Source organism: Bos indicus x Bos taurus, chromosome 21 (genome assembly GCF_003369695.1).
Source record: "Bos indicus x Bos taurus breed Angus x Brahman F1 hybrid chromosome 21, Bos_hybrid_MaternalHap_v2.0, whole genome shotgun sequence".
Lineage (NCBI taxonomy): Eukaryota > Metazoa > Chordata > Mammalia > Artiodactyla > Bovidae > Bos > Bos indicus x Bos taurus.
The window spans coordinates 69,287,225-69,314,350 of record NC_040096.1 but is presented as its reverse complement, the minus strand read 5'-3'; the positions used below and the strand labels follow the sequence as shown (position 1 = coordinate 69,314,350).

General features: G+C 56.7%; 2 protein-coding genes across 6 annotated transcripts; one reads left to right on the top strand and one right to left on the bottom strand.

Moving 5' to 3' along the window:
- The first annotated feature begins 7,259 nt into the window (after positions 1–7,259).
- CDCA4 (cell division cycle associated 4) lies at positions 7,260–15,354 on the top strand. Of its 4 annotated transcripts, XM_027521134.1 has the most exons (3): positions 7,509–7,765; positions 8,049–8,591; positions 13,399–15,354. In XM_027521134.1, exon 3 carries the CDS (start codon positions 13,405–13,407, stop codon positions 14,071–14,073), a length of 669 nt encoding a protein of 222 aa, XP_027376935.1. In that variant the 5' UTR covers positions 7,509–7,765; positions 8,049–8,591; positions 13,399–13,404; the 3' UTR covers positions 14,074–15,354. The 4 variants fall into 4 exon arrangements, with proteins under 4 accessions (XP_027376934.1, XP_027376935.1, XP_027376937.1 ...); XM_027521133.1 differs by lacking the exons at positions 7,509–7,765; positions 8,049–8,591 and adding an exon at positions 7,260–7,322; XM_027521136.1 differs by lacking the exon at positions 8,049–8,591.
- A 3,768-nt stretch (positions 15,355–19,122) lies between these two features.
- CLBA1 (clathrin binding box of aftiphilin containing 1) lies at positions 19,123–26,436 on the bottom strand. 2 transcript variants are annotated; one of them, XM_027521132.1, is made up of 6 exons: positions 25,583–26,436; positions 23,864–24,505; positions 22,554–22,699; positions 21,130–21,259; positions 20,663–20,767; positions 19,123–19,838 (listed from the first exon to the last, which is right to left on the bottom strand). In XM_027521132.1, exons 2-6 carry the CDS (start codon positions 24,377–24,379, stop codon positions 19,674–19,676), a joined length of 1,062 nt encoding a protein of 353 aa, XP_027376933.1. In that variant the 5' UTR covers positions 24,380–24,505; positions 25,583–26,436; the 3' UTR covers positions 19,123–19,673. The 2 variants fall into 2 exon arrangements, with proteins under 2 accessions (XP_027376933.1, XP_027376932.1); XM_027521131.1 differs by lacking the exon at positions 25,583–26,436 and adding an exon at positions 24,943–25,434.
- Between the last annotated feature and the right edge of the window lie 690 nt (positions 26,437–27,126).

Here is a 27,126-nt window from a genome sequence, read left to right as displayed (position 1 = left end):
GCTTCCTGACCTGCATACAGATTTCTCAAGAGGCAGGTCAGGTGGTCTGGTATTCCCATCTCTTTAAGAATTTTCCACAGTTTGTTGTGATCCACACAGTAAAAGGCTTTGGCATAGTCAATAGAGCAGAACTATATGTTTTTCTGGAGCTCTCTTGCTTTTTCGATGATCCAACGGATGTTGGCAATTTGATTTCTGGTTCCTCTGCCTTTTCTAAATCCAGCTTGAACATCTGGAAGTTCATGGTTCACGTACTGTTAAAGCCTGGCTTGGAGAATTTTGAGCATTACTTTGCTAGTGTGTGAGATGAATGCAATTGTTCAGTAGTTTGAGCATTCTTTGGCATTGCCTTTAGAATTGGAATGAAAATTGATCTTTTCCATTACTGTGGCCACTGCTGAGTTCTCCAAATTTGCTGGCACATTGAGTGCAGCACTTTCACAGCATCATCTTCCAGGATTTGAAATAGCTCAATTGGAATTTCATCACTTCCACTAGCTTTGTTTGTAGTGAAGCTTCCTAAGGCCCACTTGACTTCGCATTCCAGGATGTCTGGCTCTAGGTGAGTGATCATATCATCGTGATTATCTGGGTCATGAAGATCTTTATATAGTTCCTCTGTGTATTCTTGCCACCTCTTCTTAATTTCTTCTTCTTCTGTTAGGTCCATACCATTTCTGTCCTTTATTGTATCCATCTTTGCATGAAATGTTCCCTTGGTATCTTTAATTTTCTTGAAGAGATCTCTAGTCTTTCCCATTCTATTATTTTCCTCTATTTCTTTGTAGTGGTCACTGGGGAAGGCTTTCTTATCTCTCCTTGCTATTCTTTGGAACTCTGCATTCAAATGGATATATCTTTCCTTTTCTCCTTTGCTTTTCACCTCTCTTTTCACAGCTATTTGTAAGGCTTTCTCAGGGAGCCATTTTGCTTTTTTGCATTTCTTTTTCTTGGGGATGGTCTGCATCCCTGTCTCCTGTACAATGTCATGAACCTCCATCCATAGTTCTTCAGGTGCTCTATCTATCAGATATAATCACTTGAATCTATTTGTCACTTCCACTGTATAATCGTAAGGGATTTGATTTAGGTCATTTCTGAATGGTCTAGTGATTTTCCCTACTTTCTTCAATTTGAGTCTGAATTTGGCAAAAGGAGCTCATTATCTGGTTTGAACTCCCGGTCTTGGTTTTGCTGACTGTATAGAGCTTCCCTATCTTTGGCTGCACAGAATATAATCAATCTGATTTCAGTATTGACCATCTGGTGATGTCCATGTGTAGAGTATTCTCTTGTGTTGTTGGAAGAGGGTGTTTGCTATGACCAGTGCACTCTCTAGGCAAAACTCTATTAGCCTTTACCCTGCTTCATTCTGTATTCCAAAGCCAAATTTGCCTGTTACTTCAGGTGTTTCTTGACTTCCTACTTTTGCATTCCAGTCCCCTATAATGAAAAGGACAGCTTTTTTAGGTGTTAGTTCTAGAAGGTCTTGTAGGTCTTCAAAGAACCATTCAACTTTTGCTTTTTCAGCATTACTGGTTGGCGCATAGACTTTAATTACTGTGGTAATGAATGGTTTGCCTTGGAAACAAACAGAGATCATTCTGCCTTTCTTGAGATTGTGTCCAAGTACTCCATTTCGGACTCTTATTGATTATGATGGCTACTCTTTCTAAGGAATTCTTGCCCACAGTAGTAGATATAATGGTCATCTGAGTTAAATTCACCCTTTCTAGTCCATTTTAGTTCTTTGATTCCTAAAATGTCAGTGCTCACTCTTGCCATCTCCTGTTTGACCACTTCCAATTTGCCTTGATTCATGGACCTGACATTCCAGGTTCCTATGGTACCTTGCTTCCGTCACCAGTCACATCCACAGCTGGGTGTTGTTTTCACTTTGGCTCTGTCTCTTCATTCTCTCTGGGGTTATTTCTCCACTGATCTCCAGTAGCATATTGGGCACCTACCGACCTGGGGAGTTCATCTTTCAGTGTCCTATTTTTTTGCATTTTCATACTGTTCATGGGGTTCTCAAGGCAAGAATACTGAAGTGGTTTGCCATTCTGTTCTCCAGTGGACCATGTTTTGTCAGGACTCTCCACCATGACCCATCTGTCTTGGGTGGCCCTACAGGGCATGGCTCATAGTTTCATTGAGTTAGACAAGGCTGTGGTCCATGTGATCAGATTGGTTAGTTTTCTGTGATTGTGGTTTTCATTCTGTCTACCCTCTGATGGAGAAGGATAAGAGGCTTATGGGAGCTTCCTGATGGGAGAGACTGACTGCGGGGGAAACTGAGTCTTGTTCTGATGTGGAGGGCCATGCTCAGTAAATCTTTAATCCAATTTTCTGTTGATGGGTGGAGCTGTGTTCCCTCCCTGTTATTTCAGTTCAGTTCAGTTCAGTCGCTCAGTCGTGTCCGACTCTTTGCAACCCCGTGAATCGCAGCACACCAGGCCTCCCTGTCCATCACCAACTCCCGGAATTCACTCAGACTCACATCCATCGAGTCAGTGATGCCATCCAGCCATCTCATCCTCTGTCGTCCCCTTCTCCTTCTGCCCCTAATCCCTCCCAGCCTGGGGCCAAACTATGGTGGAGGTAATGAAGATAATGGTGAAAGTGAAAGTGAAGACATTCAGTCAATCCAACTCTTGGCGACCCCATGGACTGTAGGCCTACCAGGCTCCTCTGTCCATGGGATTTTCCAGACAAGAACACTGGAGTGGGTTGCCATTTCCTTCTCCAGGAGATCTTCCAGACCCAGGGATTGAACCCATGTGTGCTGCATTGCAGGCAGAGGCTTTACTGTCTGAGTCACCAGGGAACCTCAAAGATAATGGTGACCTCTTTCAAAAGGTCCCATGCATGCACTGCTACACTCAGTGCCCCCAACCCTGCAGCAGGCCACCACCGACCCACGCCTCTGCTGGAGACTCCTGGACACTCCCGGGCAAGTCTGGGTCAGTCTCTTGTGGTGTTACTTCTCCTTTCTCCTGGGTCCTGGTGCGCACAAGTTTCTGTTTGTGACCTCCAAGAGTCTATTTCCCAGTCCTGCGTAAGTTCTGGTTGCTCTATGGTAGGGTTAATGGCGACCTCCTCCAACAGGGCTCATGCCACACCTAGGTCTGCTGCACCCAGAGCCCCTCCCCCTGCGGCAGCCCACTGCTGACCCGTCAAACACAGTTCTGTCTCAGTCTCTGCGGGGTCTCTGGGTCCTGGTGCACACAAGGTTTGTTTGAGCTCTCTGAGTGGTTCTGGTGGGAATGGGCTTTGATTCTAAACATGAATTCGCCCCTCCTACCATCTTGCTGGGGCTTCTCCTTTGCCATTGGACGTGGGATATCTCCTCAAAGTTGCTCCAGCACCGTGCAGCTGCTGCTCCAGGTTTGTAGGAAAGGAATATTTGAAAAAAGTAACTTTATGTGTGGTCAAGATGTCTAAAATTGAATTGCTATTACAAGGGTTTTTAAAATAAGCTTTCAGATTAGTAAAACTCATGTAAAACTAAAACAAGTTTCATATGCTAAAAGGGCTAGGTTTTCTTGAATTGTTGTCTGCTTCTCATAAGAAAGTGTGAAAGGTTTTTCCTCACCTTTTAGTCATCTGCTTAGAAAACCAAAATTGTGCTTTACCCAAATTATTTCCTGTGCTTCAGGTTGTCTTAATCAGATCTTTGATTACTTAAGAAAATGAAATCTTCTCAGTATTAAAAGAGATACATTTTTCTTATAACTATGTCACTCACTCACTCAGTGGTGTCCGACTCTGTGTGACCCCATGGAGGGTAGCCCACCAGGCTCCTCTGTCCATGGGATTTTTCAGGTAAGAATACTAGATTGGGTTGACATTTCCTGTTCCACGGGATCTTCCAGACCCAGAGATCAAATCCATATCTCCTGCATCTTCTGCGTTGATAGGTTGATTCTTTACCACTGAGCCACATGGGAAGCCCTGTGTGTGTGTGTGTGTGTGTGTGTGTGTGTGTGTATGTGTGTGTTAGTTGCTCAGCCATGTCCAACTATTTTCAACTCTATGGACTGTAGCTTGCCAGGCTCCTCTGTCCATGGAATTCTCCAGGTAAGAATACTAGAGTGGGTAACCATTCCCTTCTCCAGTGGATCTTCCTGACCCAGAGATCAAACCCAGGTCTCCTGCATCACAGGCACATTCTTTACCATCTGAGCCATCAGGGAAGCCCTAACTTTTTGTATTTGGCTTTGAAATCATTTATCATTACTTTGGTCAAATAGATAATTAATAATCATTTCTTAGTAGTCCGTGGTCCAGTTTAAGCAAGTGTCCAAAGCCTTCTGATATTTTTGACAAACTTTCCAAAAGTTGGGTTCTAAATGAAGGCTTTCTCATCTTGAACTAACTCCAGGCTCTTCAAGGAGGTCTTTGAAAAGATCAAAGGATTTGTCTGTCACCTTGTAAAATATTAAACTAATCAGGCTTTTGTTGTTCTGTCCCTCAGTTCAGTTTCAATTCAGTCGCTCAGTCGTGTCTGACTCTGCAATTCCATGGACTGCAGCACATCAGGCCTCCCTGTCCATCACCAACTCCCAGAGCTTGCTCAAACTCATGTCCGTCAAATCGGTGATGCCATCCAACCATCTCACACTCCCCTTCTCCTGCCTTCAAATTTTCCCAGCATCAGGGTCTTTTCAAATGAGTCAGTTCTTCGCATCAGGTGGCCAAAGGATTGGAGTTTCAGCTTTAACATCCATTCTTCCAATGAATATTCAGGACTGATTTCCTTTAGGATGGACTGGCTGGATCTCCTTGCAATCCAAGGGACTCTCAAGAGTCTTCTCCAAAACTACATTTCAAAAGCATCAGTTCTTCGGTGCTCAGCCTTCTCTATAGCCCAACTCTCACATCCATACATGACTACTGGAAAAAGCATAGCTTTGACTAGATGGACCTTTGTTGGCAAAGTAATGTCTCTGTCCATGGAATATGATGTCTAGGTTGTGCATAACTTTTCTTCCAAGGAGGAAGCATCTTTTAATTTCATGGCTGCAGTCACCATCTGCAGTGATTTTGGAGCCTCCGAAAATAAAATATCTATTTCCACTGTTTCCCCATCTATTTGCCATGAAGTGATGGGATCAGATGCCATGATCTTAGTTTTCTGAATGTTGAGCTTTAAGCCAACTTTTCACTCTCCTTTCACTTTCTTTAAGGGGCTCTTTAGTTCTTCTTCGCTTTCTGCCATAAGGGTGGTGTCATCTGCATATCTGAGGTTATTGATATATCTCCCGGCAATCTTGTTTCCAGCTTTTGCTTTATCCAGCCCAGCGTTTCTCATGGTGTACTCTGCATATAAGTTAAATAAGCAGGTTGACAATATACAGCCTCGATGTACTCCTTTCCCAATTTGGAACCAGTCTGTTGTTCCATATCTGGTTCTAACCGTTGGTTTTTGACCTGCATATAGATTTCTCAGTGTCTATGCTGAGAGCTTTGTACTTTCCTCCTCTTTAATAAATCCTATTTGCTTGCTACAGTGAATGTTTGAGTGTTCATGGATTCCATTCTTTGGCTCTGCGAACAAGAACTTGGATTCCCATCTCATCTTTGTTAAGCAAGTCTTGGTTTTGTGGTTAAGCAAACCTGCTTTCTTGAACAATCATTAACTTTCAGGGGTATCCCATATTCTTGGTGACTCATAAGCTTGCAATGCACGTCAGCGTGAGGATGGGATCTTAGTTTTCCCACTAGGGACTGAACCGTTACCCCTACTGTGGAAGCCAGGAGTCTTAACTACTGGAACATTAGGGAAGCCCCCTCCCCCCCATCCTTTGATCACGTTGGAAAGAGTTCCTTCCTCATTATCTTGCATAAGATTGGTATTATTTCTCCCATTTGAGTGTTTTTCATAGATTCCAGTTCTCCTTAATTTTCTGGAATACAATAATCGCTATTTTTAAATAGCTCGATAACACCAATACCTGGGTTCACCCACAAGTCTATTTCTATTATCCGTTGTTTTGTTTTTTTGCCATTTTTGGTCTTGTGTCCTGGCATGCCCGTTAATTTTTTATTGTAAGCTGGACATTTTGGGTGAGTAAGACTGAAGTCTCCGGAAGGTATCACCTTCCTTACAGCATTCTGGATCTTTGTCAATCTGAGAGTATAAATTGGAATCAACGAGTGTAGATTAAATTTGTATTGCTTTTCCTCCGAGGCTGAGCGTTTTCCATCAGGCTGTGGTTCAGTCGCTCAGTATTTTCCGACTCTTTTCCACTGCATGGACTGCAGCACGCCAGGCTTCCCTGTCCTTCACTATCTACCGGCATTTGCTCAAACTCATGTCCATTGAGCTGGTGATGCCCTTTCTCATCCTCTGGTTAAGAGAATCTTATTTCCTTTGCCCTCCACCCACTCTCTGTCGGTCTGTTCATCTCTGTTCCAGCTGTAGGGTAATCTGCATATTAAGGAATTTAATCTTTGGTGCTGCATATGGCCAGCAGCAAACTTTCCCCTAGTTTTCCTCCTTGTTTGACCTTTGGAGTCAAACGTATGACCTTTGGAGTCACTGCAGTCACCTAATTGGACTTTTTATTCCCCCAACCTATCCCCAGCTGCGAGACTCCTGAGGCCCAGTCTCCCGCCTTGCACGGAGGGAAGCCCCAGTCTCCGCACCTGGCGCACCTGGACCCAGATCCGCTCACGCCCCGGACGCTCTCCTCTCTATTCCCTTCCTTCCTCCTCAGGCAACCATAGCCCTCGAGGCCTGTGTGGGCAAAGCCCCCATCCAACGTGGGTTTGCGCTGCCCGCGAGATGGCCTCCCAGCGTCTACCGCTGGGCACCCGTCACGGGACACGGGAGGTTGCGGGCCTCTCACTGCGTCACCACCGAGCCCCCGGCTTGCACTCGAGAAACGCTCCTTGACTGAGTGGATTGAAGCTTTTGTATCCTATTCAGGGCCTTTCCACTAAAAAGTTAGCTTTTAAAAGAAATACCCTCACCCCATCCTCTCGCGCCCCTCCCCGCGGGAGGCCGGCGCAGGCGCACTGCGGCCGCGCGCGGAGACCTGGGAGCCGCGCGGGGCGGGGCGGCCCGAGGCGCGGCGGCCCGAGGCGCAGGCCCAACGGCCAACGCGGCCGCGCGGGAACTCGCGCGCCAGGCCCCGCCCGCGGTTTGAACCTGAGGCCCCGCCCCCGCGCCCGGCCAATCAGCAGGCGGGGCGGCCGGCTCCACGGCGACCCTTTGTGGGTGCTGCGCGGCCCCGCCCTCCGGCCCCGCCCCCTCCGGCAGCCCCTCCCTCGGCGGCGGCGCGGGCGGCGCGGGCGGCGCGGACGCTGGCGGCCAGGTAAGCGTGCCGGCGTTTCCCGGGTCTTTGTGCGGCTGCTGGGCTTCCGGAGGGCTCGGTCGTAGTCGGGGACGCTAGACTCCTGGAGGGGTCCTTGGGGGGCTGTCCCAGACGGGAGACCCGGGAGGCTGAGGCGGACCCGGGGGGCGCCCGAAGCGTCGGGTTCGGGGGCAACCTGGGGGCCGAGGGCGCGTCGGAGGAGGGGCGCGGCCGTGGAGACCAGCGTCCCCCGCCCGTTCTCCCGCCGAGTGACCGGCCGCCTGGGGCTCCCTTGCTGCTGCCGCACCCTGAACTTGGGCTGTCCCGCTCCATTTCAGTCCACAGGAACGTCCCCTTAGCTTTAACTTGGGAATCTTTTAAGGAGGATAAACCCCTAAGGTGGGTCTGTCGGGCTCTCCGCGGGGAATCCCCCACGCTGTCTTCTTGCCTTGGACTTGGAAGAGGTCAGTGCGGGCCCTCCCCCCCCCCCACCAGCTCCCACGATGACCCTCCAGGAAGACCTGTAGGGACCCTTACCCTGTTTGTGGCCCTGACCACAGTGCCCCGAAGCCGCTGCCCCTCGGTCACTCATCTGTCCACCCTTCTGTGCTGCTTCCACCCACCTATCCATTCATCCTTTTATCTCCACACCCACCCGTTTCGAGGTTTCCTTCCCAATCTGCATTTCTTGTAGAGTGAGCAGTGGGTGAGAGGTGTTCGCAATGCAACGCTTGGATTTCATCATAGGTCTTTTCAGCGGGACTAGGGTTTTGCAGTGCTGTCCTGCCTTCCAGAAATGGCCCAGGCCGAGGCTCCTTTCTCTGGAACCCCCGAAGTCAGGGCTGCCTCTCTGCAGCGGGCTGCGTGCCTGTGAGTGTTGAGTTTGAGATCCTTTTCTTTGTGTCTCAGCTTTAATTGTTTTGAAAAGGAACACTGAGGATGTTTTGCAATGGTTTCTCACCGCTGTACAGCAGAAGACCCAGCTTCTCTATAAGCTGGTCAGGGAGTGATGCCAGCCTTGGGTGGCCTGAAGCCACACTCGTCTGCTTCCCCGCAGCCTGGCCTCAGCTGCCCCGTCCAGTGGACACTGACGTCAGGGAGGGGAGCAGGGCATGGGGGGAGGAGGGCTCCCAGACCTTGTGTCCACTGGGCTGCCTGAACTGCCGCAGCCTGCCTCGGTCGCCAGGCTAGGAAAAGTACCAGACTCGCTTCCAGAGGCGAGTGCAGCGCTCTACGTTTTCAAAAGCTGATTGTCCCCAGAGCAGGCTGACCAGGAAGAGCATCCGCCAGGTAACTGCTGGGAGAGGCTGGGGTCCAAATGGCCGGTTTCCTTCTGCTGGAAACTCGCCCGTTTCCTCTTCGGGGGCCCTGTGTGGCTTGCACAGGACAACCTCACGGAATTAACCATTCTGTTGGAATGAGCCAGGAAAGGTACTGTCCTCTTACAAAGTTAAATATTGTATGAACTTCTTACATACAGTTGCTCTTTATTTTCAAGTTTCACCATGTTTTATAATTAAAATTGAAATTCAGAATGAAAAACAGTTATGACTTTCTTTTGAGAGAGAGGGAGAAGATGGCAACTTTTATCTTGGGAAAAGGCTGGACGTTTCCCTCAAGCTTGCTATTAGAACACATTCCAAGGAAGAGAAAGCTTGTGTTTCATTCCAAGTAACGAAAATTACTTGAGGGAGTTCCCTGGCAGTCAGGTGGTTAAGACTCCGTGTTTTCACTGCCAGGGGCCCGGGTTCAAGCCCCGGTGGGGAACTAAGATCCCACAGGTCGCCTGATGCTGCCCCTCCACCCCCCGCCCCCCCAAAAAAGATAATTGCAATCGACTTTTTAGTGCTAGCTTATGAAAACTCCAGGCAGGCAGTAGTGGAGGATGACCCCACCACATGAGCTGCATCTTTGGTGAGTATTTCAAAGCCAGTCTGATAGTGAGACAGCACTGAGACTGTTGATGCTGATTTGCCGTAAGTACCTGAAGCTCACAGGGGCGAGTGCTTGCCTAGGGCTGAGGGCTGTGGTGACCATCTGTTCCCCGCCCTCCTCCTCTGAGTCAGGGATCTGCATCTCCCACCAGCTCTTGGTGGGGGCTGCAGTGTGAGCTGCTCGGGCACGGGGACCTGGCTGTGCCTGCCGGGGTGCCCCAGCGGGCGGGCGTGGCACCCCCTGGCCCCACTGCCACTTGGGACTCATGGCCTGTCCGTCCCTCTTGTTTTCCTCTGGCGGAGCGCTGGTCCGGAGGAGGCCTGAGGGCCGTGCTGTAGGCTGGGGATGGGGGCGACTCTGGTAGGTGGCTGCCCGGGGAGGTTGGGGGTCTCAGGTGGCACATGAGGACTGGGGCCTCGGGGTTTAGCCAGCTCCGTGGCGAGACCTTCTCACCGATTGCAGAGATGGGTAACGCCCCACGGTTTTTGCTCAGCACTCACCGGCGAGTCAGGCTCTGCAGTGAGGACGGCCTGGGAGGCTGGGGCCCTGTGTTAGGGGCTCACTGCCCTCCAACCGCAGTCTGGGCTGAGAATGGGCTCTACTAGGCCAGCCGGGGGTTCACATCCCCTCCTCTGCCCTGGGCATCTCTCAGGGTCCCTCAGAACCACCCTCTGTTCAGATTTGGCCCCAAACGCAGATGTCTGAGGCGGGGACCCTCACAGGCCACCTTCTGGGGTCACCCTGGCCCCGCCCTCTTGACAGCCTCTGGGAGGTGGGGCACTGCCCAAGGGCTGCTCCCTTCCACGGTTGTGAGTCCACCAACGCCTTCTTGTGTTGAGTGTAACACAGATTAACAGTCGCTTAGGTTTTGGAGTGTTTGGAAGGAGGCATTTAGGCCAGCTCTGCCCTGGCACGCCCACTGGGCACACAGGCGGCAGCTGGTGGTGGGGCTCACCCTGGCAGCCGTGCCGTCGCCTCGCTTAGTGGCGCAGTTGTTTCTAATGAAGGTGTAATTTAGTGCAGTCAGTCCGACAGATGCTGGCTGTGCAGCTCAGTGAATTCCTGCGAACGCCTCCTCTCTGACCCATGCTCCCACCTGGAGGGGCTGTGTTCCCGCCATCCCAGGGAGTTCCTGCCACTCCCAACTCCTCAGTGACAACAGCCTAGGTTCCCTCTCCTCTCCTGCAGGTTCATATGCACAGAGAGCACAGTCCGTGTGTTCCTGTTCTTGCCTTATTGCTCAGCGGGTGTTCTCAGGCCACCGGGGCGTATCCTTGCGTCTGTCTCTGGAGTTCTGTTACTGCACAGTGCCCTGTCCTCGGGGACAGCACACTTCCCCCATGCACTAGCTCACTTTGAACCTTACAGAACATTCCATCCGCTGGTGGGGCAGACTGGTGGTGGCGGTGGGGGAGGGTGGTTCTGGCCTCTGCAGGGACGGTCGGTGAGGCACGGAGACTCAGCAGCTGCTGTGCCAGCAGCGCGGGGGAGATGGTGGAGGGGGCAGGGGTTCGCCTTCCTGAGGGCAGTTTGGCAGGATCCCAGCTGCTCCTCCCGCCATGCACTGAGTCAGTGCTGGAGCTGATGGCGCCTCATCTGCCCTCCGGAAGGCCGGGGACGTGGAGCCCTGGAGAGACTGGCAGGACCGTTGGGGTGTTGTATGTTGTAAGAAACACGTGTCTGTCAGAAGTGGTGGTAAAGTGCCGAGTAACAGGGAAGGCGTGATGAGCGTGGAAAGGAGGGCGTCCTGAGACGCGGATGCACCCGGGAGAGGGTGCCCCGGAAACTCCAGGAAGATGGCCGGATGACTGGTTGCTGAGCCTCTTTGCCCTGTGCTTCGGCTTCTCCCCATTACCCACAGGGACCGCGAATGTGAACCGGGCCCTATGTGACGAGCGCAGCACTGTCTTCCGAGCTGCCCCAGGGCTGTCACAAGCACCAGCAGGCTGGGCAGGGGCGAGGGCAGCAGAGGAGTGGGAGTGCTTCCTAGTGGGCCTGGGGGCCAGATGACTGACCAGCATGCTGGCCAGGGGCACGTCCTGCGCAGCTTTCTCCAGCTGGTCCTCCGTGGGGAGTGAGACCAAAAACCAGGAAGCGTAGGTTGCTGACGGAGCCTGGGCTGGGGAGGGTGATGCCATGGGCCGGCGGCCGTGGGGTGTCCTGGGCTGTGTGATGGCAGCCTGCTGTCCGCGTGTCTGGGGTGGGAGCAGGCTGCATCCGGGTTGCTCCCCGCGGTGGCGGCCGGTTGTCCCCACTCTGTTCAGTCTCGGCGAACAGCGGGGAAGCTGCCCTCTGGGCCGCTTTCCTGCTGCTGCCACCCCAGGTGCTGAGCATACCAAGCTGCAGCCATCCTGAATTTGGCGCCTGGAGTGGAGGGCTCCCTCGGGTTATGAATTCAGGGGCTGGCCGTTCTGAGATGCCCCGTGAAGCCTCCCGGCTGTGGTCCCAGCCCATCCCTGCTGGCCCAAGTGGCTGCTGACCTGCCTTAGACCCAAGCCTCGAGGGGCCCGAGGGAGGGTGGCCTGACTGCCTCTGTTGGTGAAGTTGAGCTTAATCGTGTTATTTGAGGGAGTTTTGTTTAGGCTCTAAATTACCTTTTTTTTTTCCCTGTCCACGCCGTGCAGCTTGCAGGATGTTCGTTCCCCAGCCAGGGATGGGACCTGGGCCCTCAGCAGTGCGAGCTGAGCCCTAAGCCCTGGGCACACACCAGGAAATCCCCTGGGCCCTAGGTTAAGTCAGTGGTCGTGCAGAGTCAGGATTTGAGATTAGGTGGAAAGATGCTTGAGGTGATTCATCTACCACAGAGAGAGGAGCCCTTGAAGCTCGAGTGTTTCTCCAGAACGCAGGGTGCCTCTTTATAGTGTGACGTAGTTTATATTAGCTCTCTCTGCCCTTTCTGTGTTTTGGAGTGGTTGCAGGTCCACAGGAAGTTGTAGAGAAGTATTCTGGAGGGGCGTCCCTGCCCCCCTGCCTCCCAGTGTCCGCATCTGTGCGCGGTGCCTGGCCTGGTAGCCCCTGCAGGAAACTGGCTTCTGAGCAGCCTCGGCGCTGGTGGGGTTGTGCATGCGTGTGCCTGAGTGTCGTGTGCCCGCGTGTGGTTCTGAGCAGTCGGGGCTCATGCAGCACCTCCAAGGTCCCTACGTGAGCTGTCCTGGCCCCAGAGAGCCCCCTCTGAGTGGTAGGATCCTTACAGAGGAGGCCAGCCCTGGGCCACCTGAGATGGGCTTTCTCGTGCTGCGTGACCCCCTCGATGCCCATCCGAGCCCTTGCTGCTGGGCAGTCCTCCCCTGCGTGGTGGCATCTGAGCAGCAGCCCCCGCTCCCTGAAGGGCCTGCTCCCCAGCTTGGGGCTGTCGTGAGTGGAGCTGCTGTGGGCATTCTTGTGCATGTTTTCACGTGAACATTGGCTTTCATTTCTCTGGGATAAGTGCTCAAGAAGTCATGTATGTTTAAAAGAGTTCTTTAAATGATAAAATACACGGGAGGTGAGAGCTGTGATATTGAAAGGAGACTCAGGACAGGGGGCCTTTCTGCTTAAGGGCAGGGCTGGCGGCACGGGCCGCTTTAACCCTCTAAATGGATAACTTGAGTGGATTCCTTAAAATAAAAATGTTGAGTTACTTTATGAACTTGAGAGAGGGTTTGTACATTACAGCTTCACTTTGTTCTCGGAAGGAGGGACCCCTCACAGGGGGCTTGTGGGGAAACACGGGCCCTGGCCCTTTCTGCTCCACCTTTAAGGTCCCCTGGGGTCTCCTAACTTAGAGCCTGTTCAGAAGGGCAGCTTCCTTGCATTTCTGCCTGTGAGAGCAGAGGTGCAGCACGTTGGCTGTGTCCAACCAGCCTCGGTCCAGGTGAGGCCCAAGAACCAGCATTTTCATCCAGTGGTGCTAGCGTGGCGTCCACTCGGAGCGGCGCCCCCCGGGGTGGCCGTAGATTGTTCCAGCCCCCAGGGGGGACCCTGCCCCAGCCCTGGGCCTTCCAGACGCTGAGGAGGGGAGGATTTGGAAGGCGGGGTGGGTGCAGCGCAGCGTGTCTGCTCTGTCTGTGCCCCAGCCACCACCACCCTCCCCACATGCGTCACCCCCCAGGTCGGGCCGAGGTGCGGCAGAATCCCCGGGACCCCTGCAGCAGGCTCAGCAGCGTCTCTCTTGTCTCTGCAGGGCACGATGTTCGCCCGGGGGCTGAAGAGGAAGTGCTCGGAGGAGGAGGCGCCCGCCGACCCCCTGCAGCGCCAGTCGCTCCTGGACATGTCGCTGGTCAAGCTGCAGCTGTGCCACATGCTGGCGGAGCCCAACCTGTGCCGCTCGGTCCTCATCGCCAACACAGTCCGGCAGATCCAGGAGGAGATGACCCAGGACGGGAGCTGGTGCCTGCCTGGGCCCCAGACCGCGGGGCGGCTGCCACGTGACCGCCTCGTGTCCACTGAGATTCTGTGCCGCTCGGCTCGGGCGGGGCCGCCCCAGGCCCCCGACCCAGCAGACCTGGCCTCTGCGCTGCAGGCGGTCCCGGCAATACAGGTTCCTGGGGCCGTGCCGGCAGGCCCCTGGGGCAGGGCCGGCCCTGGAGAGAGCCGAGGGGGCTTCCCCAGGTCACTAGATCAGGTGTTTGAGACGCTGGAGAGCCACAGCCCGGGCACGGTGGAGGAGCTGTTTTCCGACGTGGACGGCCCCTACTACGACCTGGACGCCGTGCTGACGGGCATGGTGGGTGGCGCCAAGTCGGGCCCGGAAGGGCTGGAGACCTTTGCCTCCGCGGCCGCCCCGCCCCCCGGCACCGGCTGCAAGGCGGACCTGGGCGAGCTGGACCACGTGGTGGAGATCCTGGTGGAGACCTGAGCCGCGGCATTGCGGTGCGTCTGTGAGGCTCACGGAAACAGCCGGCGTGCGAGGCTGTGCGTGCCGGGGGCCAGCTCTCTGTGATCGGGAGAGCCCCCTGGAACAGCGTCCGGGGGCCCCGCCCTCCCAGGGCCGGCAGCTTTCCCGCCGGCCGGTCGTGCCGCCCTCGGCCCTGACCCGTGTCCTGCGACAGCCCCACTGGAGGATGCCAGCCGCATCCAGCCTCATCCAACTTTAGATGGGTGAATTTTCTAAAATTCACTTTTATATGTCTGAGGCAATATTTTGTCTTAAGATACATTTTTTAACTTTTTATACTTTGATCACTTTAGATTTTTTTAGCTATTTTCTTAAAAGTATATTTTTTCTATAAACATGGTCTGCTGCTATGTTAGAAACTTTTACAGCCTAAACAGTTGCAGTTGGTGTATTTCATTTTTTTAAGGTTTAAGGAACACTGTTCTTTTTACAACGAGCATCACTGCCCTGAGTCTGCAGTGTCCACGCGTCGTGATTTCCACTCTGGACTCGGGTGTGAGCCTTGCCCGTTAGGCCCTGCTGCGGTCTGAGCGAGGTCAGGGTCAGAGGCCTTGCACGTGATACCTTTACCAGATCTGTGTGACCACGTGTCTGTTGGACTGCAGTGTGGGTTCTGGAGGGTCTTATTTATGCCTGTTTCTGTGTAACTGTCTTCGGGGCTGAAGGTCGCGTGCACTCTGCCTGGAGACCGCTCGTACTGGAGGTCTCGGATGGTGCCTCCAAGGGTCTGCGTGTAGGGACCCTGGCACAGGTTTCCCAGCACAGCCAAGCTTCTACAGTTGCTGCCCTCCAGCACTCCCGCCTGGCCAGCTGCTGGGCCCCCCACACACTCGGCCTGCGTTCGCGGAGGCTGCTGTGAGCCCCCGTGTTTGGGGAGGGCGTCTGTGCACCACTGGGTCAGAGGGTGTCTGTATGTGCTCCGTTAAACCAGTGCTGGGACAGACTCTTAAGCTTGAGCTGAAGTCTAGGACTGAAGGAGCCTGGACACGTGTCATTACCACGGCTCCTCCGTCTTGAGGGTTGTTGACGGTGGTCTGGGCTGTGTGTCCTGTGCCCGGGGCACCCAGACTGCCCACAGCTTTTAGATCTTAATCACTTGTTTACAAGTAAGTCTACTCACTCCCCACTCCACCCCACGTTTCCCATTTCTCCTGCTTTTTCTTCTCCAGCCTTTAGCCAAGAAGAGTTGTTTTCTTAGTGTCAGCGGTTACACCTCATTTCATTAAAAAGTTCTCTAACGGAGTGGAGAGTGTTGTCAGTTACCTGCCGGACGGTGTCCTTGGGCAGACGTTCTGCCTCGCTGAGCTTGGTCCGCTGATCCAGCGGGGCCTGTGGGTCGGGCGCGGGCATCACTTGGGTGTGCTTGCGGGTGGGCAGTGGGCCGTCTCCTTTCCAGGCCCGTGGGCTCGGAGGCAGCTCTCCCGTCCCGCCTTCTGCGGCAGGTGGGGACGGCACCCAGGGGTTCGGGTTGGGAAGCTGCGGGTGAGAGGTGGGCTGTGGCTCTCGCTGTCCGAGGGGTGCTCCCTCCGGATTTTCAAAGTGTTCCCTGTGGAAAGGAGCTGAAGTGGGTGTGTGTGAGCAGCACACCCCACGCGGGGCTCTGCGTCTTCGTGGTGTTCTGTCTTCAGAGCACCGGCTCCGTGTGGGGGCGGCCGCAGTGTTTGTCCGGCAGCCTCTGCGGTGACTTGGGCTTTGGCTCTAGGTGCCTGTCTGCAGATGCAGCCGAGCCCCCAGTCTCCTCCTGCTCCTGCCAGTGGCCCACTTGCGTTTCGGGAGCCTGCTGATGGCCCAGTCGTCCTGGGCAGGGTGAGATGGGGCCCGTCTGGACACCGACTCCCCTGGCAGTGTCAGGCTCCCCAGGGAGGAACAGTGGTCAGTTGCTGGTGATGGATTTGAATGGAGGTGCAGGACTAGGGAGGAGAAGGCAACGGCACCCCACTCCAGTGCTCTTGTCTGGAAAATCCCATGGACGGAGGAGCCTGGTAGGCTGCAGGCCATGGGGTCGCTAAGAGTCAGACACAACTGAGCGACTTCACTTTCACTTTTCACTTTCATGCATTGGAGAAAGAAATGGCAACCCACCCAAGTGTTCTTGTCTGGAGAATCCCAGGGACGGGGGAGCCTGGTGGGCTGCCGTCTATGGGGTCGCACAGAGTCAGACACGACTGAAGCGACTTGGCAGCAGCAGCAACACTAGGGAGGGGGAGGGGGAAGCTTTAAGTTCCCACGTGCACGCGGTCACCTGTTTGTAAACTCTGTGAAAAAGGCGTGTTGGCTGCAGTCCTAAGGCTTCTGCCTTCACCCCACCACCTCGGGACCCACTCCCCCCAGGCCAGGCTGGCTCTGGGCTCCAGATAAGGAAACTGGGTTTTCAGGGAGAGGTTTCCAGTGCGTGTTTGCAGCTGCATCTGATCACAGCTGAGCTCTGCCAGCTCCTCGACAGGAAGGACGTGGAATTCACCTGCTTTTGCCCAGGTGCCCAAGGTCCAGGGAGTACATGCGAGGGGCAGTGGGGTTCTGTGGATGGAGTGCGGATGCGGTGGCCAGCTGTGGAGGGGAGATTCTGGAGGGGCCCAGCCCTGAGGGTGGTTCACACGTCTTGACCAATGGCTAGTCTAACGTTGAAAGAAGCTTCTGAACCGTCCATTGTAAGCACACACTGTCCTCTTTAAGGACAGTAAGTGGTACGAGACTGTCATCACATGAGAAGGTGACTCAGAACTTCACAGGGAACGCAGGGTGAAGCGTCGAGGCGTGTCAGGCAGTGATTAGTCTCAGCTCCTTCCCTTTTCTTGTGTGTGAATTTCACAGCGAGCGCTGATTTCCTTGCCTCCCGCAGCTTTTGATGCTGTGTTTCATTGTCATCTGGTTTTGGAATAAACGTTCTCGCGTTGCATCCTGGCTGCTGCTGCCCCACAACCTGGCTGGCCCCCAGGCTGGCAGACTCCAGCGCTGGGTCCTCGGGCAGCTCTCGGCCTCTGTCTGTGGGGTCACTGCGCACTGCACACTGTCTCCAGCATCAAGGAAGCCAGGCTCCTCACGCCAGCCGAGGTCTCTGCAGGGCTGTGTGCGAACCCAGCTCCGTGAGGCTGATGGAGACTTGGCAGAAACCCCAGAGTGCTGGTCAGAGCAGTCTTCTCAATTTTACAGTCTTCCCGCCTGGGCTGGAGGCGGCGTCCAGGCCTGCCCCCACTGGGGCTGCTTGGCCCTGGGCTCGCTGGTCCCGCGTGGAGCTGGAAGTCCCTTCACTTGCCGCTGGGGTGACGAGAGTGGCTGTGGGCCTCTTCCGCTGCCTAGGTATTCTTTATAACCTCAACCCTTTTTATTTCTATTTTCAAATTTGGGGCAACCCGATCCAGTATTCTTGCCTGGAAAATTCCATGGACGGAGGAGTCTGGTGGGCTACATACAGTCCATGGGGTCACAAAGAGTCAGACGCGACTGAGTGAGTAACACTTCCCCTTTCGTTTTTAAAGTCTTTATAGCGGCTTTATTTAAGCCCTGGTTTGGTAGCTGGTTGGGCTTGTTCTGGTCCAGGTGAGGGTGCTGGCCGCCCACACCCTGACCTCCGAGTCGGGTGGCCAGGCGGCACTTCCCCGTGATCCTGCCAGTCTCTCCCAGCTCAGGAAGCCCCCTCCTCACGCGGCGGACATGAGGGTGCAGAATCAGGGCCGGACTGGACGTCCGATTAGACGGCGAGTGAGGGGGGCCCAGGCTCTGGTGAAGGAGCAGAGTGGGGTGGGGGTGGGGGAAAGTTCAGAGTCGGGACACTGGTGAGGAGCTGCCTGAGCCCTGGCTGGACCCTGGGCCAGTGGGGCAGGGAGGGCCGCTGTTGGAACGGGAACACGGCAGTATCTGAGTTTCAGTCTGGGTGGGAGGCAGGAGGCAGATGGGCCCCTTAGGATGAAGTGATTGGACATATGCCCTGCGGGTGGGAACCAAGAGGAGGCGGGGCCCCACCCCGACCACATGCTGCTTATGCTCTCGTCCAGGAGACCTCCCCAACCATGGGCAGAAAAGGCTCCTTGGAGGCCAAAGGGGAGTCAGGTCAAGGATGTTCTACCCAGACGCCCTTTCGGTAAAATCCACCTTGGCTGAGATGTGTGCGCGCACACGGGAGGATCCCAAGATACAGGGGAAGTGGGCTGGGAGCCAGGCACGCCAAGGTGACTGGCCGAAGGAAGAAACGCCCGCAGGAGTGACGAGCTACCACAGGGCGACCCAGGGGCTGTCCCTCTGAGCTGCCTGCGCCTGCCTGTGCACGTCCGGCACTCTGGCCTCTCAGTAGGTGCTGCACTGCTTCCATCTTCGTGGGAACTCTCTCCTGTAGAGCCGGGGGCTGGGCCCCTCGTTACTGACCGCCGTCTAGTGACCAGGATCTGTGCTGTCACCAGCGGGACCCAGCCTCCGTCTCTGGGAGCCCAGGCCACGGACACCAAGATTAGAGGGGGGGGTGCAGGATGGGGGCACATGTTAGGTCGTCAAGTCTTTAACCGAAGGTCGGGATGAGATGGTACAGCCCAGGCCATCTCTGCTGGCGGGGCCCTGGGAGACCCCACGGAGACAGTCCCCTCCCTGTGATGGAAGCAGCATGGCAGAAAGCTGTTTCCAGATTCCCACCTTCCGGCTAGAAAGGAGAGGCAGATTTCTCAAACACACTGAATCAGTCACCCCTAAATAAGGCAGATGGTCTGTGGAGTGGCTGAGGGCGCTGGGGTGCGGGTGACCCCCCCCATCTCCCGTGTGATATGTGACAAGTGACAGCTGCTGGTCACTGTGTCCCCGCGGGGCCTCTGTTGGGGTCTGACACCCACGTCCATGGAGCTGGCGTCTGAGGCCGTCCCAGCTATGGTCTCCCCGCCTCGAGAGTGACCGTGGGGGAACACCGACGCGGGGGTCCCTGTGCCTGTGGGCCCCACTGGCCTTTGCTCCCCAAGGGCAGGCAGGGCTGCTGCTCAGGGTCCAGCGTGGGTCCTCACAGAGCTGGCGATTTAGCAAGAACACAGCTTGTCCGGGCTGTTTGATTTAATAAAATTTTACAAAAGTCAGTGCCGCCTGCTGGGCTCTTTCGTCGGAGGGATCTCTTCCTTAGCTGATGACAGGCCGCCCGCCCACTGGCAGGCAGGTGTGGCTGCTGCAGGGAGCACGCTTGGTCCGGGTAAGTGGCACCCCCACCCCTGCCGCGTGCCCAGCCGCGTGGACACCCGGGCCGGGGGCCAGTGCAGGACCTTCCGAGGGCCCTGACGGCTGCTCCCAGTGACAGTCCCAGCCGCATGCCAGGCCAGCCTGGGGTCCCGGGCAGCGTGGTTCAGGCACAGGGCCTGGGGTCTCACAGGTGCCCCCAGAGCCGCCACCTTTTTCCCCCACCAGGCTGGGGGCGGTGCTCCTGGGGACCCGGGCGCACTCTTCCTGGCGGCTGGCCCTGCTGAGGGACGCACCTCCTCATCAGAGTGTCCGCCCTGATGTGGACCACCTCCACAAAACAGTTCTGGTTTCCAGTACCAAACCAGACTGGGAGGAAATGGTAGAATCCCGCATCAAGACACAAAAGCTCTCCCACTTTAGTAAATGTCACTATTAAACAATGTCAGTTTTAGGTTACGAGGACTGAAAATCTTCTTTTTCCTTGGAATTGTGATGTACTGCCCATTTCCATGTATGGGGGTCTTCAGGAAGAGGCTGTAGGTGATCAGGCTGCCCTGTCCACCAGTCGGCGTCCCCGAGAGCTGCCAAGAGAGGAGGCACCAGTCAGGGCGAGCACGCGTGCCCCCCGGAACACCCCGGCCACTGGCGCCTGGCCAGCTCGTCTTGTGGCTCTCCCACGCACTGTCAACACGAAGGAGCTCTGGACGAAGCCACAGCCTCTCCCCGAGGGGACAGGCCGGGACGGCGCCCGAGGGCAGCTCTGGCCTGGCCAGGTTGGCCTCCTGGTCTTCCTCCTGCCCAGCCGCGGCCTCTGGACATTCCTGTCAGGCCACCGCTATGCTCCGATCCCCATTGGGGCTGCCACGGGAGAGGGGCTGCTGGGGACACTTAGGTCTTGCTGCTCTAAGACAGCCCAGCCACGTGCCTCTGGAAGGTTCCACCTCCTGCCCTGTGATGGTTCTGCAGAGCAGAGGCTGGCCCATGGGCTGGACTGCCCCGCCCTGCTCTGCCTGTGGGCTCACTCCATGCCCTCCTCCCCAGCTCCACTCAGGCCCCTCCCCACATGACCCCCTCTCACCCACTATGTGTCAGGCCTTGTCCTTGGGGGTGGGATGCCCAGCACGCGGTGGGGGTCGGGGGGTGGACAGGCCCTTCCGGGTGGAGCTCAGGGCTCTGGAGGAGATCAGCTGGCTGGTCAGGGCATCCCCTGTCCCAACGCCTGCTCCAAGGGTGGTGGGCAGAAACCCCGTTCCTGGATAGGCTTTTCTGTGCGAGGGGCTGCGGGATGGAGCCCCTTCTTCCGCCTGGGCCCCACCGTGCTGTGGGGAGGACCTGCCGCCCTGACCCCGCAGCGCCCCCGGACTCTCAGAGCCACAGGTGAAGCAGTGAAGTGACTCACGCTCACCTTGGTCTGGATCAGGGCTCTGCAGCGCTGCAGGTGGAAGCCAAGCTCTTCGGGCTCATGGAGGCCGGGCTCCCCCAGAGTGCGGCCAGGGCTCCCCGAGAGGCTCTGAGAAAGCAAACCAGAGTCAGCCAGAGGGACAGAAGGTTAGAGGGTCTTCTCCCGGCTTCCCTTTCCACCTGGGCCTCGGGCACATCTCCCTGTAAAATGGCAACGTGGCTTCGATCTGGGCTCTGTGGGGGTCCGCCCTTTGTGAACCCCGGCCCAGCGGTCCCCCGCCCCCAAGCCCCGCAGGCTCCTCCCAAGGAGCCACACTGGCCAGGCGGCCCGAGGAGGCTGTGCCCAGCCGCCGGTGCTCCCACCCCCTCCCCAGCCCCACACGGGCCCTGTGGTGCGCTGCATAGCATGGCTGGCAAAGATGTGTGGTGCTGCCGGCCTCCGGGAGCCCCTCTCTACCCAGGTCAGCCCACCTTCTGAGCGGCATCTACTCCGAGAACAGGAAGGAAGTTTTCCCGGCTGCGGGACTCGCTCCAGATGCATCGGGAGATCGTCATGGTCCCGGTGTTGTGAAGAGCCCTCCAGAGTTTTCTAGATTCAGAACTGCAAAAGAGCTGCCTTAATTACAGGGCAGCCTGCAAGGCCTTCGGCAGGGAGGCACAGAGGCATCTGGCCCTCCAGCCTTCTGAAAGCATAGCCCCGGCTGCTGTTTCTTTGTTCATTTGCTCAAGCGTCTACTCGCCCAACACCGCTCCCTCCTGCTGGCTTTGTCTCCACAGAGCTCAGCCCTGGCCTGAATGACTGATTTCACCACCGTGTGTCTCCTCCTAGGGCAGAAGCTCCAGGGTGCTAGATATACTCTGCCGTCTTGCTCCCTGACGATCTCAGGTGCCTGGAACCATGCCAGGTGCCAGAGAGATGCCCACAGACTGAGAAGCAGATGCCAGAGTGTGTGCTGGAGCCCCACCTGGTGGACTGGCCCGGCCTCCAGAAGCGAGGGCCTCTGGGAGCTAGGGCCTCCGGGAGCGAGGGTGTGGCTGGTCCCCAAACAGCTCCAGGGTGACAGACATGCCCAGTGCTGAAGTGTGCCCTGGGTGCACTTCAGCCCTCGTCCCCGGGACCTCTGCTGGTGGGGGAGAGTGCCCGGCGCAGGCTGGCTCAGACCTCTGCCAGGGCCCAGGAGGGCCTGCCCGCCACCCTGTCTGCAGTGCCAGCCTGTGAGGCAGGCTTAGGTCCCAGAGGAGCCGGCTCCCAGACACCTCTACTGCCCTCTGGGGCCTGGGCCCACCTCACCGTTCACTTGAGCTAGTATGGGTTTCCACTACAGCCGTCTGACGAAATGGCCGTCGGCAGACAAGTGCCTCTGTGACCTGTGTTCCCAGGGACTTGGCCCTGGGGGTGGCAGCCCTGTGGTGGACTGAGCACCTCTCTAGGATCTGGGGGATCACTTGCTCCCGCCCCCCAGGAAGCCCTGGGGGTGGCAGCCCTGCGGTGGACTGAGCACCTCTCTAGGACCTGGGGGATCACTTGCTCCCGTCCCCCAGGAACCCCTGGGGGTGGCAGCCCTGCGGTGGACTGAGCACCTCTCTAGGACCTGGGGGATCACTTGCTCCCGTCCCCCAGGAACCCCTGAGCCCGCCACACTGGCCCACTGGGCCCTCCGGAACCTGCAGCGCTCCCACCCAGACCCACTCTGCTCCGGACTGGCTGGAGGGGCCCTGAGGCGGGGCTGGACAGGGCTCTTTAGAGGAGGCCACCCTGCGACCCTGTGACCTCAGGCGGCAGGAACTCGGGAGGGTCAGTGCTCTCCACAGAGGCAGAAGCAGAAGACCCAACGACCCCAGGACCACCAGCTCAGCCGCCGGACGACACGCGAGCGCCGGTTTAAGTTCATTACCACAGTTTCTGCGCGGATTCAAGGCCAGAGCTTTCTTCATTCCTTGCTTCTAAGAAGTGGTCTAAGGTGGAGATACCCTCGGTGGCCTGTGGGACTGGTACTTCTTGAAAAGCAGACCTGAAAACATCCTCACAGCTAACAACAAGCTGAAAAAGAAGAAAAACACAACAAAGTTAGGAGACATATACACGTCACCTCATTCTAAATATATAATTGTGGCACAAGTGAAATTTGTAAATGATCATGTATCGTTGCCCCTACTGAAACATGACATGTTTGTTCCTAAAAGTCGCTGCACTGAGTCGTGCTGCGGAGACTGGGGTGTGTGGGAGAGTGTGATCACGGCACAACAGTCATAAACTTCATCAGTGACACATGGGAAGAAGACAGGCACCCAGTGGAAATGTGAGTGCTGTTCCACACGTGTGAATTGGTTGAGAAATCCGTCCCAACTGCAGTAAAAATGGCACTTCCCGGAAGAGAGGTTTGTGGGTTGTGACAAGTGTGAAGTCCTGGAAGGTGAGTTGTCTGAGGTCAGGGGGGTTGGGTGGGGGAGCCCCCAGGGGCGGGGGATGGGTGTGGCAGACCGAGGTGGCTGGGAGAGGTGGGCATGTGTGTGGTGTGTATTCACGTGGGCCTCGGTTCAGCACGCGTGGTTTTCTGCATTTACCCTGTGTTTCCGGCAAAGTTCACATTACGCTCAAATTGTTCCCCAATACAGTAACTGCATTGGAAGACAGTCCTGTCTTCAAAACAAGCGTTGGAGCAGAGCTAACTGAATGTGGAGTTGATCTCATCAGAGGTCCAGGGAAACACTGCCGGGCTTAGAAAGCAAATGGTCCACCCTAGAACCAGCGGACCTTTTCCTCTCCTCCCTTCTCTGTTTCGCTTTTGGTGTTAGGGGCAGACCACGAGGGACGAGAAGGCAGAGAGAGAGGAGGGTGAGAGGCAGTCACAGTGAAGGGAAACGCTGGTGGTCAGGGCAGGACGGGAGGGACGAGGGGCGCGTGCTGGGCTGTCCAGGCCGCCTCCAGCGCCCCATCACTAACACACACTGACATGTGATCTGGCAAGGTTTTCTAAGTAAGGAGATTACGGACTCAAACAAAATGCTCTTCCCCCACATGCCCAGAACTGGGCCCAGGAAAACATAGCCCAGCTGATGGAGAGTGGGCAGACGGGAAGGTGGAGGGGACAGAGAGCAGGAGGGGCCAGGATGAAGGCCCAGAGACAAGCGGACCCCTCCCTGACCAGCCCACCACAGGGTAGGAGACACTTCCTGTGCAACATGGCCAAGACTTTAGAAATACCTCAGAAGCGGCGATGGCGCCGGTTCCTGTCACTCCACCCTGGTGAGGCTGGCTAGAACCATGCTGCTTTTGGGCAGAAGCGGTTCTCCATGGCTGAGAGGCTGCGGGCCTCTCCTGGAGCTCAAAAGACTGACAGAATTGTTCAGAGCTGGCTGAGGATTCTTGAAAGACTTCAAACTCCCCCCAGGCGCCGCTGTGTTCCCCTGGGTCTGGACCCCTGGCGGTGCTGGTAGACAAGCCCTCGCAGCTGCCCCCAGAGGTCCTGGCTTCCCCGTCCGGCGGGGGAAGGGCGCAGCGGAGCCTCGCCCACTCCACAGCGTCACCACTCTGCCTCCCAGGGGCACCGCTGTCTTTAGAAACCTGGCGGAGGGAAACCCCGCCTCCTTGCTCTGGGAGGTCACTCAGAAAGGCGCAGAGAGGGAGCCCCTGGCCAGCTGCGCCCCCCAGCTCCCGCTGGTCTTGCATGTTGGTGCCCCGGGCCCGCACAGACGCGATGGGAAGACGCTCAGGAGACATCCATACTGCTGCGCGGGAGCAGCCCCGAGTGGACAGCGCCGGAGGGGGTCACCTGCTCGCCCACGGCCCAGCAGCTGCCCACGGCTTCTTCAGGAGTACAGATGGCCTGGTGTGAGTCCACTGTCGCTGTGGAAGGGACACAGACTGCCTGGTCACCCAGGAGAAGTGACCGGAGCCGCTGCCCGCTTTCTTCCTCCGCGCGCCTGGGCGACCGGCCCAGCACAGGGGCGTGTTCTAGAGACCAGACAGGTCCTGGGGGTCAGCACAGCCTTGCAGGGTGGGCGAACTGCGGGGTCCTGCCTCGGTCGCCGTGGGCAAGGGTCTCCGAGGCCCAGTCCGGCAGAGGAGGGGAGAGTCGGGGCGCCCGCGGGAGCGCAGTGCCGAGGAAGCCCCGAGAGTTGGGCCGGGGGCTCGGGTAGTTCCCTCTCCGGGGCCGGGGGAGAGGGGGGCGGAGATCCGAGGCGGCCGCTGAGGACCCCGATCGGGCCTGGCCTAGGGCTCCTGAGGGTCGGACTCAGGGCGCGCTGGGGCCCCGGCGGCTATCGGCCCCGGCCTGCACCCACCTCGGCTGCCTAGCCGTCTCCTCCAGCCGGCGCAGCAGGAATGCCGGGTGTCCCTAGGCCGGCGCCGGCCCGTTGCCCGGCAACGACGCGCGCCAGTCCCACTTCCGGCGTCTGCCGCTCTGACGTCAGCGCGCCGGCGCCGCGCGGGGCGTGGCAACTCCAGGCTCAGCCCCCTGTGTCGGCCGAGCCTCTTGGGCGGTGGAGCGGGCCCGGCCAGGGTGGGCGCTGTCACCTTGCGTCCCTAGGCCGCCGCGTGAAGGGGCTCTCCTTTCGTTAGATGCGCCCCTCGCTCAACCGCCCCCTTGCAGCGCGCCCTGCGCGGCCGGGAGGAGCAGGCTCCCGCTGCCCTCACCAGCAGTCCTCCCAAGCAGGCTGCCCGCTGCTGCCCCTCGCTCTGCGGCCCCGCCGCAACGGGCGTGTCTAGCTGTGTGATGCCCAATCCGAACCCCAGGGTCCCATGGAGTGCCCTGATTCTCAGCGTGGTCACCAGCCGGCCCCAAGGCAGAGCAGGGCCAGCCTGGGCCATGGGCCATCAGACCCTCCTGCAGCCGCCGGCCCAAGAGCAAGGTGGGCATTGACGGCCAGCCTCACCCTCCTGCCAACTCCCCTCCCAGTCATTCTGGGCCTTTCTCCATCTTACCCAGTCTCATGAAGTCAGCCTTCCGCAGACTCGACCATCATGCCCCCGCGGAAGCCCTGATCCACGCCGGGTCTCCCGGTCTACTTCCATGCTCGGATTTCTCCACCCTGTGACCTAGGGATCTGCCTGGGCCCTGTCCAGTTTGCATCAATCACTCGTTCTCTCCCTGGTCCTCAGCCAAGCTACAGAAAATTTCAATTTTAAAAGTGACTAGACGAGATCATTTTCTGAACCCTGGACCTTGACAATCTGCCCCTCCCCTGCCTCCTGTGGGGCACGGTGGCCAGAGATGCAGTACTGGAGCGATGCAGGCAGACTGCCCAGTGCTGGGCAGTCACCGGGGTGACCTGCAGGAAGGTGACCAGACACCAGCCCTCTCCTGCCCCGACAGCACCCAGGGCTAACTGTCCCCTGTAGTCCACCCACTGCTTGGACCCCCTCATCCACTGTCCATGCCATCTGCACAGTCCAGGAGCTGGAAAGGGGTAGGAGAAGTGTCCCCCCATCAGGTAAGGAAGCTGATGCTCAGGCACAAAAGCCTGAGTAGGAAGTTTTGTTGGAGTGGAACCAGCTCTTCTGACCCTCAGCAATTCCCCATGTGAAGAGTGAGGATGACCCTGTGACCCTCAGGGGACAGAAGGGGATGACCCAGGCATGACACAGAGCCAAGGGTAGGTTGTCCTACATTATGTGGTGTGGTAGGTGAATAATGCCTCCAGGATGAGCCCCTCCTGATCCCCAGAACCTGTGAATATGACCCCTTACAAAGCAGAAGGAACTTTTGTTCTTTAGTTGCTAAGTCGTGTCTGACTCTTTGCAACCCCGTGGACTGTTGCCCGCCAGGCTCCTCTGCCTATGGGATTTCCCCAGGCAAGAACACTGGGGTGGGTTGCCATTTCCTTCTCCAGTGGATCTTCCCGACCCAGGGATTGAACCCAAGTCTCCTGCATTGGCAGGTAGGTTCCTGACCATTGAGTCACCAGGGAAGCCCCAGAAGGAATTTTACAGACATGATTATGTTAGACCTCTTGTGATGGGGAGATGGTCCTAGGTTACAGCGTTGTAATGGACAAGGGTCCTTACAAGAGGGAGGGAGGAGGGTCAGAGTCTGAAAGAGAAGGTGGCAAGATGGAAGCAAAGATCAGAGTGATGCAGGGCTATGAACCAAGGAATGCAGATGGCCTTTGGAGCTGAAAAAAGCCAGGACATGGATCTGCCCCAGAACAGACCTCTAGAAGGAATACAAGTCTGCTGACACTTGGAACTGTAAGCAATAAATGAGAGTTGGTGTAAGCCACTAGAATTGATGCTTTTGAACTGTGGTGTTGGAGAAGACTCTTGAGAGTTCCTTGGACTGCAAGGAGATCCAACCAGTCCATCCTAAAGGAGATCAGTCCTGGGTGTTCATTGGAAGGACTGATGTTGAAGCTGAAACTCCAGTACTTTGGCCAGCTCTTTGGCGAAGAGCTGACTCATTTGAAAAGACCCTGATGCTGCGAGGGCAGGAGGAGAAGGGGACAACAGAGGATGAGATGGCTGGATGG

Coding starts and splice junctions, on each gene's coding strand:
- CDCA4 (XM_027521133.1), top strand. CDS start 13,405: ATGTTCGCCCGGGGGCTGAAGAGGAAGTGCTCGGAGGAGGAGGCGCCC.
- CLBA1 (XM_027521132.1), bottom strand. CDS start 24,379: ATGTCTCCTGAGCGTCTTCCCATCGCGTCTGTGCGGGCCCGGGGCACC. Junction 21,260..22,553: donor GAATCCGCGCAGAAACTGTG/GTAATGAACTTA, acceptor GCTCTTTTGCAG/TTCTGAATCTAGAAAACTCT. Junction 20,768..21,129: donor GAGTAGATGCCGCTCAGAAG/GTGGGCTGACCT, acceptor TTGCTTTCTCAG/AGCCTCTCGGGGAGCCCTGG.